Raw genomic sequence first — 17065 nt, forward strand, 5'->3', positions numbered from 1 at the left:
AATCCACAAACCACATGAAACTCAAGAAGAAGGAAGACCAAAGTGTGGATACTTCAGTACTTCTTAGAAGGGGGAACAAAATACCCATGGAAGGAGTTGCAGAGACTAACTATGGAGCAGAGACTGAAGGAAGGACAATCCAGAGACTGCCCCACCTGGGGGATCCTTCCCATATACAATCACCAAACCCAGACACTATTGTGGATGCCAGCAAGTGCAGGCTGACAGGAGCCTGATATAGCTGTCTCCTGAGAGACTCTGCCAGTGTCAGATTAATAAAGAAGTAGATGCTCACAGCTGTCAATTGGACTGAGCACAGGGTCCCCAATGAAGGAGCTAGAGAAAGGACCCAAGGAGCTGAAGGGGTTTGTAGATCCATAGGGTTAACAACAATATGAACTAAATGGTACTCCCAGATCTCCTGGGGACTAGACCACAAAAAGAGGTGGGACTTGTGGCCCCAGCTGCATATGTAGCAGAGGATGGCCTAGTTGATTATCAATGGGAGGACAAGCCCTTCATCCTGTAAAGGCTCTATGCCCCAGTGTATGGGAATGCCAGAACCACGAAGCGGGAGAGGGTGTGTTGATGATGAGGGAGATAGGGAGGGATTAGGGGGCTTCTTTTGGAGGGGAAACCAGGAAAGGTGATAACATTTGAAATGTAAATAAAGAAAATATCTAATAAAATAAATAAATAAACTTCCATGACACAAAATATCTCACAGAATGGAATTGCCATTTATTTTCAGCCCACATCCACCACCCCACGAGTTGTATATAGATGACAGGCATGCTAAATGGAAAGAATATTAAGGGAAGAGAATACTATAAGATGCTTTTGTGTTTCGTTTTATGAAAGAGAACCATTGCATTCATGCATACCTTGAAAAGTATAAAATTATAAGAAACTTCAAAACAATAGTTCACCAAGGATCTTGGTAAAATCTTACAGAGTTGCAGATGTCACCACTATAAAGCGTACACATCAAGTGCTTGAGATAAAGGTCAACTGTAAATGTGTCAACACGCAGACAGTAAAACAATTTATAAAGAGTCAAAAATTGGCGTTCTTTGTCAGTGGCCTGTAAGGATGCCAGATCCTTCCATAAAGGGTAGTCATTCTTTTCCTTCATTCCAGGGTGAACCTAATGACCAAAAGGATAGTCAGACACTTAATATTACCACAAATTATATGTATTTGTCATTTTTCATTCTAAATATTAAATTATATTTAGGTAAATAGTAGTAGTGTAAGATGTTGGCTAGAAATACAGATTTCTATAAATCTATCAGAGACTACTACAAATCGGTCATCTAAAAGCTAGATTGGAGACACATGGATAAATTTTCTTACAATAAATTGATATCAGTTAAAGTATGATATTTAATGGCTAGATAGAGGACCAGAACATTCGCACCTGAGAGTAGCTCTGTGCAGCCAAGGGACCACAAAAGCACTATTGAGAGTTTTCTCACATAGAAGGTAGACAGGCCAGGGGTGAATGTGATTAGGGAGGATGAGATAATCAGGTTACGTCACTTTGCTCAGAAAAGTTACTCTCCAAGTGATTGTGAAGAAGAACAGCTTCATTTTCTGTCTGTCATTGTGGTGAAGCTACATGTAAGATGGAATGTCTACAGTGTGTTCATGAGAAGTGCTATGTATCAAAATTCCTCATTTACTATAGAAGTCAGATCATTTGCGAAAGAGAAAACTGAAAGGTAGGAAGATTGCTTACCTTCCTGAGCATCATCATGACAGTCTCTATAAGCTCTCCGTTTAGGGTCCTGATGGCATTGGCTCTTACTACAAGTGCATCAGGAGCACCTTTCATACGATGAAGTTCAGTCTCTAGGTGGTACAGAGGCTTATTCCAGGCATTCAATATGCTGAGTATAATTTTCAGGAAGTCTTTAAGCTATTCATCACAAAGGAGCAATGATATTGAGATAAATGAAATATACAAGAATATCTTTTGGACAAAAGTGATGTACAACCATAAATTCAACCATTCACTTATATTTTGCCAGAATTAAATAACTTATATGAAGAACTACTTTTTGTAATGATCTATAATACTGATCATATTCTACTGTTCACATGAAATTTTACTGCCTGTTCTGTGTGTAAAATTTACATACTTGACTGTTTTGCTTGTTTACAGGCATCTGAGGCTTTGCTTGGGAGTCAGTAGGTTCCTACAGAACATGATTTAGGAAAGACAGATACTTTCAGTCCAAAATATAAATCATTTAACTCAGATTAACCATTCTAATAAACAAGATTGGTCACAACCATACTAAATTATGATAACTAGGCTATTTTAGAATAACAATAGAAAGACATATTGAAGGCAACCTGTAGTGATAGATGTAATTTCCTGAGTCAACTTGGCTCCTTCCCTCTAGCAGAACTGTCTACTTGTCAGCATGTACAGGAGAACAATGGTACAAATAGCTTTAATAACATCAAATGGTGATGGCATAGAGGTTACTGGGAGCTTGATGGCATGTGACTAAGAATGGAGGCTTGAATTGGATATATAACTGATGCCCATTCTTACTAGTTGGGGAAAAGGACCAATTACATTAACCTTTTAAATCCTCACTTTTATTAGCTCAAGTAGCTTTTAGGAGGGATTTTTTCAGTAATATTAAAAAATTAATAATACTCTGTGAACCACCTAGTCCTGGAGTAGGTCACTCAAAATATCTACAAACATTCCCTGTTCCCTTAACCCCTTTTCCTTCACCTGTTCTTATTATTTTCAAAATGACATCAAATTAATTCATTAGGAGATAAGTTATGGCATTGAATCAAAAGAAAGAGATCGAAAAATTATAAATGCAGTTGCTGGGATACATAGACCTCATCACAAGTGAGGGTATAGAGAGACTTTAAATATAAATATAAGACTAATTTGCATAGAAAAATTCACTAAGCCTCAGTAGAAAGTACAAAAATCATGAAGTAAAGAAAACAGAAAAATCAGAACCAGGCAAGTTGTAAGAATTAACAAGAGTCTGTGTGATGGTCAGTTATGAAAATTTCACCAATGGGGAGACAAAAGTGATAGATGAAGAAGACAGTTGTGTTTGCATGTCTCAGGAATAGACATAAATGGTTTTTTATCCAGTGATTACAACTAAGTTAATAAGTAATAATTATTTATTATATAATAATAAATAATAAGACATCTTTGAGCCACCTCTGGAATTTCATGGTTCTTCTACAATATTTTTTAACATTTGCTTTAGCTTATAATTCATCACCCACCTCACAGATTTTCTTTCTTTAATTGCTTATTCTTACCCCATTCCCCTGCATGTTTAATTTTAGTGTTTATAAGAACCGAAAAACTGGCAATAGCAAGGTGTCCCTTCAGTTATTTAGGTGAAAATCCTGGTCTGAGGACTCACTGAGATCTTTCTGGCCTCCTCCATGGTTTCTGGAATGCTGAGGGAAAATGTATGGCAGCTGCTGAGAGCCTCGGCCATGTGCCTCTGGTCCTTAAGAAAATCCAGTACCTAAAGGGTAAAATAGAAACCCAGTTAGTTCAGTTTTGGGGTTGAGGAAATAAATCCATGATGAGCATATGGATTACTTCAATAGCTCTGTAATTTTTTTTTCTTTTTCACAAGGACTACATAAAATCTGAGATGGAGAAATTTGAAAAGGTACCGCTTTAACTATATTTTTCATATTAAATTTGTAATCTCAACTTGGTTTTCATCAAATTATTTTTAACTACTCAGCCTTTTTCCATCTTTACCATGCTCTCTTATTCTCATTCCTCAGTAATTTTTGTTTAGAGGGAAAAAGCTGAAAATATTAAAATTATAAAATGTTTCAAAGAAAATCTGTTTATGATATGATTCTACTGCCATAGTTTCTATTTATCTGTATTTATTAATCTTTATTTTTTATTTGTATAAACTGCAATGCTTCTAGGTATTATAAAATTAAAGATATTCCTTTTACTAACACTGAACACTTACAACTTGTACCATACTTAAACATAACATTTGAATGGAATTTTATTAATAGTAAGTATAAATTTGTTAATCTCTATTAACAATTAGATAAGAAATATCAATAAAAACAATAAAAATCAATTAAAGACATAAAATAGAAATTAATGTTTTCATACCCATCAATATGTAAGCACATAAATATATTAATTTAAATATAGTATTTAAAATACATTCGACATAATAGTACTAATAGCCATTTTGTGAAAGTTTAATGGATTACTAAGAATATTAAGAATTAGAAGGTATCAGTCAATAATGAGGAATAAAAAAAAGTCTGAGGAGCTGGGTGGTTATGGTATATAGTTATAATCCTAGCACTTTGGAGGCAGAGGAATGCAGATATCTGTGAGTTTGAGGCTAGCCTGGTTTACAGTGTAGGTTCCAGGACAATCATAATTACACAGAGAAACCCTATCTACAAATAAACTCATGATTAAAAAAGACAATATAAACACATATTTATTTCAAATACAGACATTTTTGGGATACTGTTGTACACTTCATTTTCTCTTGCCATTATTGACCTTGAACAAGTAATATATTACCACCAGTTAGAGAAAATCTAGTTTCAGTTCTAAACCAACAAAAGAAACTATGGTGTCTGAGATTTATCAGCAATGACTTCTAGCAGTTGAGAGTTCATAAAAGGCCATTAGCTTAGTGTCCTCTCCTTGGCTGATATGGGGTCCTATTCATGTTTGTAGTCCCTGTGCACATGTGTTAGAATGCAGCTAAATTTTATAGGAAAGCAGCACCACCTGGGAAAGGACACTGGAGCTTGAGTCCTGATAAGGATGCCTGGGAGATAAGACTCCTACCCCACTATAATTCTTACACAGAATTCATGAGACTTTGGAGTCTAATCACATTAAAATCATTATGTTTTCCTTTCCTTTTCTTTTCTGTTTTTCTTTTCTCTCCTCTTCTCCTTTCCCCTTCTCATCAACCAGAGATTTGCCAACGCTTTCCCAGAGATTGCCCCCTTCTTGTTCTCTTTTTAATGAGTATGGTTTTCTTTAACTTCTGGAGGAATAGTCTTGAGAATTGTTGTAGGGTTCTCCTCCTCCAAATTACAGTCCAAATCATAGTATGAAGATTCTGGGTTGTTCTCTGTTTGTTTGTTTCTTTGCTTGCTTGTTTGTTTGTTTGGCTCATTGGTTTTGAAGAAGATAAAAATCAGTGAGGTACTTACAATTTTTCTGAACATATTTGAGGAGAAGCCATTGGAGAACTGAAACAGCGTGAGGGGATGAAAAGAAACTTGTGAGTAAGCATAGAATAAGCACATGCCTGCTCTAAACACAAAGATGCAATCTCTGGCTTCATTATCTCCTCACTAACACTGCCTGGCTTCAAACAGATAGCATACAACCATTGGAAATTGATAAACCCTGTCCCTTCTAAACTTGCCTCTTACTAATAAGCATCCCCTACAAAACTTTTGTACAAAGACCCCTGGTATTTAGGAGTTTCTAAGAAGCTTTATATTATTTTTATATTTCCTTACTGGCACCAGTACAGTTTATATTTGTTCTATGCATTCTCTGCAAGTCACTATATTCCACTTCTTTTCTATGGGATGTCTGCCAATTGAAGATGCCAATGGAGACCATCCTCCTGCAAATAAGGTAAGGAAATCAAATCTTTCTGAGAAATAACTTTTGGGTTTTATGCCGCACATGTCAATTTAAGAATAATTTATTTTAAGAAAAATATGTTACTGGAGGAAAATTTTGTCTAAGTCATTGAATTCTTTGAAAGTCTTTATAATTTCACACAATTGTCCCATCCTCCTTGTCTTATTTTTCAGTAGCTGTGCTTTCTCTTTTCTTTGAAATTTTTATTATTAGAAATATCATTTGGATCTTTTCTGAAATGTACTAGAATAATTGGCTGAGGATACCAGAAGTAAATGGGATACTTACAAATATCATGCGCATTTCTATAGTGAGAGTAGTGGTGTCCTTTGAGAGTACGATGGCCTGATCAAACAGGTCTTTGAGGGACATGTCATCATAGTAAACCTCATTGTGGTGGACAGGAGCAGAAGTCACATCCTCCCACTGGAGTAGGTTTAACATCAACATCAGCGGGAGTATTCCTACTGTATAGAAACACAAGTTACACTGGACTACCCATCTCAAGTTATCAGTGGTAATTCTTCCTTAGTTATCAAAAATTTTTTTATCTCTTTCATCTTGCTGCTACCATCTTGTCTGTCACTGTACAGCCATGGTAGTGAATATATACCACTTCTAATAAAAATTTCAATTAAGTAATTATTTTCACACAGATATATGGTTTCTGAACTTGAAAACATTATCTGGCTGTGGATTATCAGAATGTATTCTAAATTTTTGGACCTTAAACTATTGAGTGTTTTTAAGTTATTCTCTGGAGACGGATTAGTGCATTGGGAATTTATGCTGATCTTAAGTAGTCACTGTCTCCCAGACACTCTTGTTACTGAATAGGCAACATTTGCCTTATTACAAGGACAGCACACTTCCATTTCAACTTTATTCCTGGCAAGAATGAATACTTGCTTGCCTGTTGTTCAATACTAAGGTTGAAGCAAGTTCTGTCACAGAAAGGATTATGTAGCCTGGCTATGCTTGGTCATAATAATACCTTCATTTGCCATTCTACCAAAAGATTCAGATTATTTTCTTAATGAATTTGAGCTTTACAATAACCCTGTAGGTAGACTGGGCCAGTGTAATAACATTAAACTATATTGACAAAAGAGGACATATATGAGATTAAGTGATTTTCCTTAAGTCTTATTCTTAGTTGGTGTGGGAAGAGAAATGCCAGCACTATAGACTTTGTACCCCACAGTGGGATGTCTTAACCATTTGGGGCTTTCATATAGATTAGGGTGGCAGAATCAATGTCCATAATTTAATATAAGTATCACCAAGCACTGTTATTTGTAAAGTCCAATCTTTACTTGTGATCACATGATCACATGACCCAGTAGACTATATGTTTGTCGACTTCCATTGCTCTATCAAAATCTTCCTTTCCTTTTTATAATGATTAATGTTGGTTTCATCTTTAATTTTATTTCACAGATGGATAAAAACAGAACTGTAACATATCAGTAATTTACACACTCAGCAGGATGGACCAGCAAATGTCTCAGCATGAAAAATCCATTCACCTCTAGTGATACAAATCTGGAAAAAACTCTCTGTTCCATTAAACTTTTAATCAATGTAATTAAAAATGTGTTACATATAGTTGGCACAAAATTGCCAAAGCAATATATATTCACATCTTCTAGCAATGTCTATTATGTTTCCAGAATTAAAGATATGTTTAAATTCACGCAAGTCATGTAACTCATGGCAGATACCCAAGATCAGGAACATACTACTTCCTTCTACAGTAGTTATATATTGAACCCATCAACTTCTATGTTATTATTACAGACAAACACCAGTATCTACAATTTTGACTTTTAGATGTGGATCAGTGTTGACATTGATGGTGTCTACCATTAGACTCGGGTACTATTCCTCTTTTTCTTAGGTCAACTAAAACAATGAAAAATGTCTCTAGACATCGCTGTCTATCTCCAGCATAAGAAGACTCCCCTTTCAGAACAACTGATATAAGAGCATACTGTACAGTTGCTCTCTAGTGTAAGGCGTAGAAAGTACTTCTCAGTAACATCTGGCCTTACTTTTGTGAGTTAGGCATAAATAAAAGTCCATTCACTTATGTGTAAAAATAATATCACCAGAGAAGCAAATTGTCTGAACAAGCTTTTCAACATAGTGCACTGTTTAAGCTTACTTAGAAGAAAGAGAGTCAGAATTACTTACAGAAGGATGACTGAGTCAAAGACAGCAACATCTCTACTGAGTCCAGCCACGGCTAGCCTGTTGATTCTGGAAATCTGCTTCTCAGTAGTTCTGCTTTAATTTTCCACCTCTACATATTGTAGTATACCATGCCCAAGGCCATAAGCTGCTAGGAGGCAGGAGGAAGTACACACCTGCAGTCTCAGTATGGCTCCATATTTCTTTTGCCTCGATGATGTCAAAAGCACCATAACAATGGTGACTAAGGGGATCACTTCTCCATCATTTGGCTTATTTCAAATCTAAGACCAGGTTCCAAATTAAATCATGAATAAACAGAGTCATCTCTACTGCATGAAGATTGGTCAGAATTTCATGATGTATGAAAGCAGCCATGTCTTTTCTTTTGCTCTTAAGTATTTTGGTGACCACTTCTGAAATATTTACTGAATCTTGAATAAGATAATTTTTAATTAATTCTGAGCATTGGAACACAAGGCCACAATTAGAGTCACATATCATGAGCAGCTTAACTCTTATGAGTCTCAGCAGATACCCAAGATACAACTCAACATTTTGCTATTATATTCTAGGCCCATAAGAGTAACACAGGGTTTAAATTCAGGTGTTTAGAAGGTCTTTAGGTAGCAAGTTATATTCATGCCAAATAATTTCTGATTACTGCCTAAGATATGACCACTAAACATCCTGAACAAGATTTACTGTAACAATCAGGATCTGTCCATGAACCTTTGCTTAAATCAAACTTAGGTGACAACTATAAGGATTGTGATTCCATTAGATGAGTTGATACATCTGTCTTGGCTTGATAATTACCTTAACTTGGGCTAAATTAACATCTCGTAGTAATAGCTCTCAGTAGTAGCCACCTATCATCTGGAACTCTAGAAGACAAGCAACTCTATGTTAACGTCTATCAAAAAAAAGATTTCTTGTTATGAACCAAGAGTATGTAACTTCTCCTTCCACAGGCTCTTATTCAGCTAGTTTACATTTAACGCACTGTTATATTTAATATATAGGAGGCCACTGGGACCTCAACATCAAACAGCTCATTGGAAGTCTATGGGAGCTCTGAGGTCTGAAGAAGAATTATTGTAAATGAAGAACATTTTGCCATTATATTCTAGGCCCATAAATGAATAAGAGGTACAACATGTAGTTTCCTAGTAGTGTGTAGGATTCTATAGCTTTGAGGACTACCAGGCCAATGAAAAGCAGTTCATGACAAACAAAAAATGATTTTTGGATCACTGGGATTAGTTAGATGTGCTAAGAAATGGGGCCATGAAAATGACCATGATGTCATACCTACTATGTTGATTATCCTGTCCAGATATTACATAGTATATTTTCTTAAGTAAAATGTTATACATCATGGACAAATCTCTGCTTGTGATCATAGTGTATATCAGAATTGGAAAAGGCCTTCCTGTATATAAAACAAGTAAGTTGAACTCATTAATTTGGAGAAATTGAGAGCATTTTCGATGGAAATATTTCATCTAATCCAGAACTCTTTCCACAGACAGATGTGACCAATGAAAAGGCAGTGGCCAAAGGGGTTTCTGGAGGCAATCAAACCAGGATTGTTCTTAACAAGCTAGCTGGGGTGGCAGGTGTGAGTTGGCCTTTTCTCCACTCACCTGGCCTGGCTTTATCAATCTGAGTTCCTCCAAACTTACCTATTCTTTGGTTACCTATGATTGTCCTTTGAAGGTCCCCCACAACAATTTGATTCTAGGAAAGACAATGTCTTATGAAGACATAAATGTGACCATAACTCCCATTGATTCTGCTCTGTTCAAATTCATATTTGAAGGAAACAACTGAAATAAGCCATGGAGTATTTCATTTTAAAGTTATATCTTATTTGGTTTTTCAAATATTTCATTTAATTTTGATGATTATGTGCATATGTGTATATGTTTGAGTATGGGCTTGTGTACACAAGTGATCCCACATGAAGGCCAGAGAAGGGTGAGTTATTTCCCAAAGCTAGATCTGTAGGCAGCTGTGAGCCACCCTACAGAGATGCTGGGAATCAAGCTCATTTTCTCTGCAAGCACACTGTGTACTCTTAAGCCAGTGAGCTATCTCTTCTCCTTACATTTGTTTTGTTATTGTTGTTCTGTTTTGTTTTGCTTTCTATTTCTTGAAGATATATTTATTAATGTTTTTGTTAAAATAAAGCTATGTCACTTCCTCCTGCATTTCCTTTTTCTAGCCCCACCCAATCACTCTTCTTTGAACCCCTTCTATGTCATCCCCACTGTGAAATTCACAATCTCTTATCTTTCATATTTCTTTCACATACATATATTTGTGTGCATGTATAAATATAAAGACTTAGAAACTAATGAGTTATTGTTGTTGTTTGTATGACTATAGTTTTAAAGCTGACCATGCTTCATTGAACAATCAGTAAGAGAGCTCATCCCTGGGAGAGGATAAGTTGGTTTTTTTTTTTTTTTTCTTAGCAATCAATAGTTGTCTGTGGTACTTTGTCTAGAGGTGAGGTCCTGTGTATTTCCATATTAAGATGCCCATTGCTGTTCTGCTCTTGTTAATGTAGTCACTTCTAGAATAGAGTGGTTTGACAGCAACTTTCTGATGTCCTTGTTCTTTCAATTTTTCTGTCCCCTCTTCTGTGCTGTTCCCTAAGCCTTGAACACCAGAAACCGTGAGGTTTATGTAGGTTTATTAGAGCTGGAGTCTTTATGGTCCTTTGATCTCCGCATTGTGTCCAGTTTTGGTTTTCAGTGATGTTATTCATTTGCTGAAAAATGAAGCTACTTTGATGAGGGGTTCTAGTTACACTTACCTGTGGATTAAAGGGTAAGATTTACAATGTAGTAAGGAATTATGCTGGTCTAAGATGTGAAGGAAGTACTTGTTTTATAAGATCCATGACCTTCCTAGCACAGAGAAGGTTGAGTAGAAAGGATGATTTTACTCTTCTTAAGTGGACCTTAAGTCAAGTTAGACAACTGTTTGTTACTTTCACCATGTGAGTACCACTTATAGTACTTTTATACATATCTTGCCTTGCTGGTAATTGTTATAGTTCATAGGTGTTGCAGTTAGGTAGGGCTGTTTAATTGTTTTCTTTTTATTGGCATTTCTCAAAGTATTTTCTGGAGCTATAGAAGGGAAGGCAGACTATAAGAAAGAGGATTTAAGGTCAGATCCAACTTAAATTATCTGAGTTGTGTGTCCTACATGTTTGGTGTATTCATTATTAGGGGTTCCCATTACCTCTGAGAGGCAAACAAGGGCTATACTGACGAGCTACATTGTTTTAAGAGTCACTTGCACTTCCATGACCAAGCCTTCAAAAGTTTTCCCATGTCTGATAGTGGGGACTTTGCTAGGCTACTGTTGTTATGGGAAACATCCTCAGCCCAAGTGCTTTAATTTCCTTTGAGATGTATATGTGTAGGAATAGGGCAGGATGTGTGTATATTTTTACATGCACATCCACTTAAGTATATTGTGTTTAATTAAGGTAAATATAAAATTATTCCTTGAGGCTTTGTTTAGCAAACTTGGTGTTAGTTGTCCCTCCTTCTCCTCCTCTATTGATTCATTCTTGTTTCCCATTTGGAATCCACTCCCTCTTTCTCAATTTATATCATCTATATCCTGCAACTTCTCTTCTAAGTCTTGCCATCTAACACTCACACCTATGGTCTCTTCATATGTTCTTGGCTCCCATACTTACTCCATGTTAGACACTCACATCTGAGGAACTACAAATGACAGAGTAAATGTGACACTTGTTTTTCTGGGTCTGGGTTACTTCATTCAATATCAAGTTTTCTAAGTCTGTATATTTCTTTGAAAACTTCATAATTTGTTTATATCAGAATATTACTTCATTATATATCAATACCACATTTTCCTGATCTATTCATCCATTAAAGGACACATATTATTTCCATTTCCAAGCTACTTTCAACATACAAGGAGAAATAGTTTTTGGTTGTTGCTCTTTTTTAATCCGCCAAGGTACTGAATTTCAATATTAGCTCATAATTGATGGAGTATTACCATTGACTTTTAAGTATCTCGACCATCCTATTACAAATTTTCATTGTGCCATGCTAACATATACCATCTCATAGATTCACACAATTGAAATCACCCAGAAAAAACAAATGGAGCAGATGAGATTTTAGCAAAAACAACATTTATGAGAGTGAAAGGCATATTTGAAAGCAGGAGGTTATTAAAATTCTAAATTCAAGAATGCTCTCCTTTATACTAAGACTGTATTTAATTTCTAGTACAAAATGAAGTGTCAGAAGGACTATAGGACAGAAAGATAAATACATGTGAGAAGACAAATATTTTTCCAGAGTCTCATAATTCGGTTGACTTTGACATGAAGTTCAAAAAGTTGAACTGAACACTAGTTAGTTGCTGTTTGGAATTCTATACATGTGTATAATGTTTTCATTTACTCTATTCCTTTCCATCCTGTCTGTAACCCCCAGCAGTATTTTCCATGCCCAACCACATGCACACTTTTATAAACCATCCAAGTACACTTATATTGACAGTATACTCAATAGTATATGAACATCCACTGGGCCATGAGCTATCAACATTTCTTAAGGGTTGGCATGATATCCTTTAAGAAATCTTAATCTTCTTCCCCAATCAGCCATTGATTGTAAACAACTGCTTAGCCTGGGATGAGTCTTTATGAGCTAGAATTTTGACTGAGTTGATCATGTACAGATTCTTTGCATGCAATGACAACTGTGTGTGAAAAGTCCCTGCTGTGTCTCTGAAATTCTATTTAGCATCAGTATAGCTTTATTTCTGTTTCTTATAACCAAAATCCCTCTCTTCCATGTTGACCTTTGGTTATCAGGAGTAAAGAACACATGACAGGTAGTTCATTTAAGTCTCAGTGGCTCATTCTCTAAGTTTTGACCATTTCATAGTCTCTGCATTAATAATAATCTAGTCCAAGAAGATCCTTCTTTGATGAGACATGATAGATGTGCTAATCTATTTTGAAGACAGTTTAATACTACGTAAGTAAGTGGGCAGAATAGTCACTGTATTTTCTCTGTTAATGAGTATGGCCAGCTAAATCCTCCATTTTCCACCTACTTACTGGACATTAGCTTTGCCTTTTGGAGAATGCCTTTACCCCATTCAGAAAGTGGTTGGCTAATTACTATGACAATTCTGATTCTATTGCACCAATAATCTCATCTTTTCAGACTAGTAGTTATTGTAGCTATTATTCTCTTCACCAGTACCATTCATAGTATCTTCTGACACTATGACCCATGCCTCCCATAGAATGTACATATTCATTGTCCCAATTTTAGTTTCTTTACCAGAAGCAGAGTTTGGGAATGGATGCCGGCCAATGATTGAGTATAGGACAGCTTTTCTATCTTTACTTACTCCAGAATAGACTAGGAGCAAAAAGTTAGCCATGCATGAAATTAAGCTAGAATTAAGGAGCTACAACTTGGTCACTTATTGTCCCTATAATATTACTGTAGGACTTCTAAAGTATTTACTTGAATCTTTATTTTAAAATCCAGCAAAAAGCATTGCCCCATCCACGATTCAAGCCTCAAAGTCTCCAGATGATTTTTCTTTTATTCCAACTTATTGCATAGTTAAGCAAGAAGACTCTATGTTTGTTGTCATTTAAATATGGTGTTAGAGATTATACCAAGACCTGAACAAATGAATACAAAGCTAGACTACATGAAAATAAATGACATGTTCTGTTAAGCAAACTGAATGTTCTTGTTGCATAATCAAAAGACAGTCAGGAAAAGCACTGTGTTTACAAATATGTACTAAGAACACAAAGAAATACATATCTGGACTGTAAGTGTCCATGAAGACCTCTACAGTGTATGAAAGTTAAAAGCTAGACTATTATTGGTAAGTAATAGAGTGAGTAATTAGAATGTTCTTTCAAAAGCCCCCTTTTCTCTACAAATTCTTCTTCATATAATTCATCATGCAAGTGTGATTGAACTGGAGTAAAACATCTCAATAGATTGGATTATCTCCATTATAACTACAGTGAAAATTAATTAATTGTGCCCTCCTGGTTATATTAATACCAAGCTACTTCTTGGCATGTACGTCAATAAGCTTTCTGCCTCAGTTTTTGACTTTCAAAGATTTGAAGAAAATTTTGTAAAGAAAATAGATCTATGTGATTTAACCTGGACAAAAATTGTACAGGCAGGAAGGAAATTATACAAGTTAGTGTCCTCAAGAATCATTATTACTCTCTTATCATTCATCCAAAGCCATAGATATGTACTGTATCATTTATAGTCACGGACATTTCAGAAATTCAATGGTGCAATCCTAGGATCAAGGAAAACAGTGACCCAGACTATCTGAATTCTCTATTAAGGATACAAATATGGAAGGATATGAGATCTTCACCAATTGTAGGTCTGACAAATAAGAGCATTTGGTCCACTCCTTTGATATTTGGAGAATGAAGACTCCTCAACACTCTTTGAAGATATTATTAACCCCCAAACTCCTGAATGGCTGACAGGGCTAACTTTGTAATTGTAAACCTAACAGATGGGTAGGTAAATGGAAGAACGTCAGTATTTCTCTTTAGAGTGTCTTTTTTCTAGCCAGGGCTTTAGCATAGATCATATATACAGTACTGGGCATTGTTCTGTAACTCAATGACAGAGACTGTCCTGTAACTTGAGTTCGAAAAGTTCTCAGATAGTTAAGATGAGGTGAATGGAAAAATAGTAAATGGGAGTTACCCAATAAAAATACATTTAAAAAATTATGATGACCTCAAGGCAGACTCCTTTGGTAAATTTGAGAAGTATGCCTGGAAATATTTCTTTAAGTTTCCAACAAGATATTACTGATTGTTGAAAGAGGTAAAAATGAGGATCTTATGCCCATTTTAAAACTCTGGTATATTGGTGAATGCAAGACCAGCAAGAATCAAACCATAAGAAGCTTCAAATACATTTGAAGTATGGAGCAGCAGTTGATGGATTTGAATAGCAAGACATATAGATGCAAATTCTTTACTAGCTCTTAAGTTAGGTGTACATCCTTCTGTGAGCTTTTCTCTGACGAAAAACTATGTGATAGAGGAGGATATGCTCCTGGGACTCATGGTATACACCGGAGGTGGAGAGTTTTGCCTGATGGCACAACGGAAAGGGAACCTGTCTGTTTGAGGAAATGACAGCTTTGGTGTCTGGAAAGGTTTTGTGCAGCCCTGGGAACTTTAAGCCGACAGAGATGTGAGAGAAACAGTGGCAGAGAGACAGCCCAGAGGCAACTAGAAAAAAGAAGCATTCTGGAAAAATAACTAGAACACCAGGTAACAGTGGAATTGTTCCCCTTCAACCCTGAGAAAGGTGAGTTCATCTGAAATCATTGATTTCATTGCCCACTGGAAGCAGTCCCAGGTATGAACGCCACAGGAGTCCTTGAGAGTGACAGAACAGTACAGAGAGCTACAGATGGTAGTAATTCTCTTAAGCCTTGCTCTATTAACATTTATTGCAAAAACCTTTTTAAAAAATTTTTGAGATTGTTCACTTCTTAAACATTTTTGATATAATGTAATTATACAATTCTCTTCCCCCTTTCTTCCTTTAAAACTCTCCCATATACCACTGCCACTCACACCCTGATTTTTCTAAAATTTATAGCTTCTTTATCATTACCCCCTGTCGTTCACACACACACACACACACACACACACACACACACTCACACACACCAGCCCATATAATATTACATGTGTGTGCATGCTTTCAAGGCTGCACATTTAGTATTGGATAAAAATTTGGTGTGCTCTTCCCTGATGAAGACTATTTCTCTTGCTCTCAGAATTCCTTAATGACTGGTAGTTTTTTTGTCTATGCCTAGGATCTCACAAGTTTTCCCCATCTCATATTAGCATGTCTGTTGGTGTCGTCCTTACTTAGGTTATATTTAGGCCACCATATTGGAGATATTTCTGGGGCATAACCTCTCTGAAATTCTTAGGTGACAAGCAAACTTCCTGATTCTTTCACTCTTAAAATTCTTCTGCTCTCTCTTCCACAATGACCCCAAAGCCTAGATGTTGGGATTGTGCTGTAGCTGCATCTATTGAGACTAGGAGCCACAATTCTCTGTTTTGATCAATTACAGATTTTTTGTAATGATCTCTGCCTATAACCAAGAGACATGTCCTTGATGATGAGTGAGAACTAGAGTTATATGTGAGTTTAAGAATAAAAACATTTAGAATGAAATTAGAAAATATATTATTACTTTTTGCCCATGCACCCTCACTTCTGCATAATGGATCTTTGGAAAACATAAGTGAAACAATTCTTGGAAACTTGGCTTTTTATTAGTTCAAAATTATAAGGCTATATTTTTAAAAGATCTGTATTCCAACAGCTTAGAAAAATTTAAAATGAGTTAATAAATTTCTAGATCTACATAATGTTCCAAAGTTAAGTCAAGATGACATAAACTGTTAATTTAGACCCATATCACCCAAATAAATAGAAATACTAATTTAAAAAACATCTTCTAATTAAAAATAGCAAAAGGTTGGATTGATTCAATACAGAACTCTACCAGATCTTCAAAGAACTGTTGATATAAAATACTGCAATTTTTCCTCAAAATATTCTGCAAAATAGAAACTCTTAGAGCTAATAGACTATAGGAGGTGATGAGGAGACAAATAGTCAATAAAGAAGGCAAAATATTCTCATTTACAGATGTAATTCTGCATATTATAGACCCTAAGGACTCTACTAGAAAACTCCTATGACTGATAAATGCATTAAGAAAAGTAGCAGGATAAAAAAAATTACAAACAATAACCAGAAATTTTATATATTTACTTAATCAGGATTCAGACAATGAAATACTAGGATTCACTCCATAGTTAAAAGAAGTCTTAGAGTGAATTTAATTCCAAACAAGGTTTCTGAATGAATAATTTAAGATATTGAAGAAGATACCATAGGATGGGAAGACCTCACATGCACATGTACTTTTTAGAATCAACATTGTGAAAATGCCCACCCTACCAAAAGCAATCTATACATTTAATAAAATCCCCATAAAATAAAACAAAATTCTTCACAGAAGATACAAAGACACTCATAATATTACACTTTCTATGGAAGCATAATCAGT

The 17065-nt window shown here is 35.6% G+C and overlaps 1 protein-coding gene across 2 annotated transcripts; it reads right to left on the bottom strand.

The window, feature by feature from the left end:
- Positions 1–830: 830 nt before the first annotated feature.
- Positions 831–7956, bottom strand: LOC116082144 (prolactin-7C1-like). 2 transcript variants are annotated; one of them, XM_031358969.1, is made up of 6 exons: positions 7871–7956; positions 5963–6141; positions 5230–5268; positions 3423–3530; positions 1742–1921; positions 831–1147 (listed from the first exon to the last, which is right to left on the bottom strand). In XM_031358969.1, exons 1-6 carry the CDS (start codon positions 7899–7901, stop codon positions 926–928), a joined length of 759 nt encoding a protein of 252 aa, XP_031214829.1. In that variant the 5' UTR covers positions 7902–7956; the 3' UTR covers positions 831–925. The 2 variants fall into 2 exon arrangements, with proteins under 2 accessions (XP_031214829.1, XP_031214830.1); XM_031358970.1 differs by lacking the exon at positions 5230–5268.
- Positions 7957–17065: the final 9109 nt, after the last annotated feature.

The sequence above is a fragment of the Mastomys coucha genome, unplaced genomic scaffold, assembly GCF_008632895.1.
Source record: "Mastomys coucha isolate ucsf_1 unplaced genomic scaffold, UCSF_Mcou_1 pScaffold7, whole genome shotgun sequence".
NCBI classification, from domain to species: Eukaryota; Metazoa; Chordata; class Mammalia; order Rodentia; family Muridae; genus Mastomys; species Mastomys coucha.

Excerpts from the sequence above, each read along its gene's own strand:
- LOC116082144 (XM_031358969.1), bottom strand. The coding sequence starts at position 7,901 with ATGTTGCTGTCTTTGACTCAGTCATCCTTCT. Across the intron at positions 3,531-5,229 it reads CAAATATGTTCAGAAAAATT|GTACTGGATTTTCTTAAGGA; the intron begins GTAAGTACCTCA and ends TTTACCCTTTAG. Across the intron at positions 1,922-3,422 it reads AGGAGGCCAGAAAGATCTCA|CTTAAAGACTTCCTGAAAAT; the intron begins GTGAGTCCTCAG and ends TGTGATGAATAG.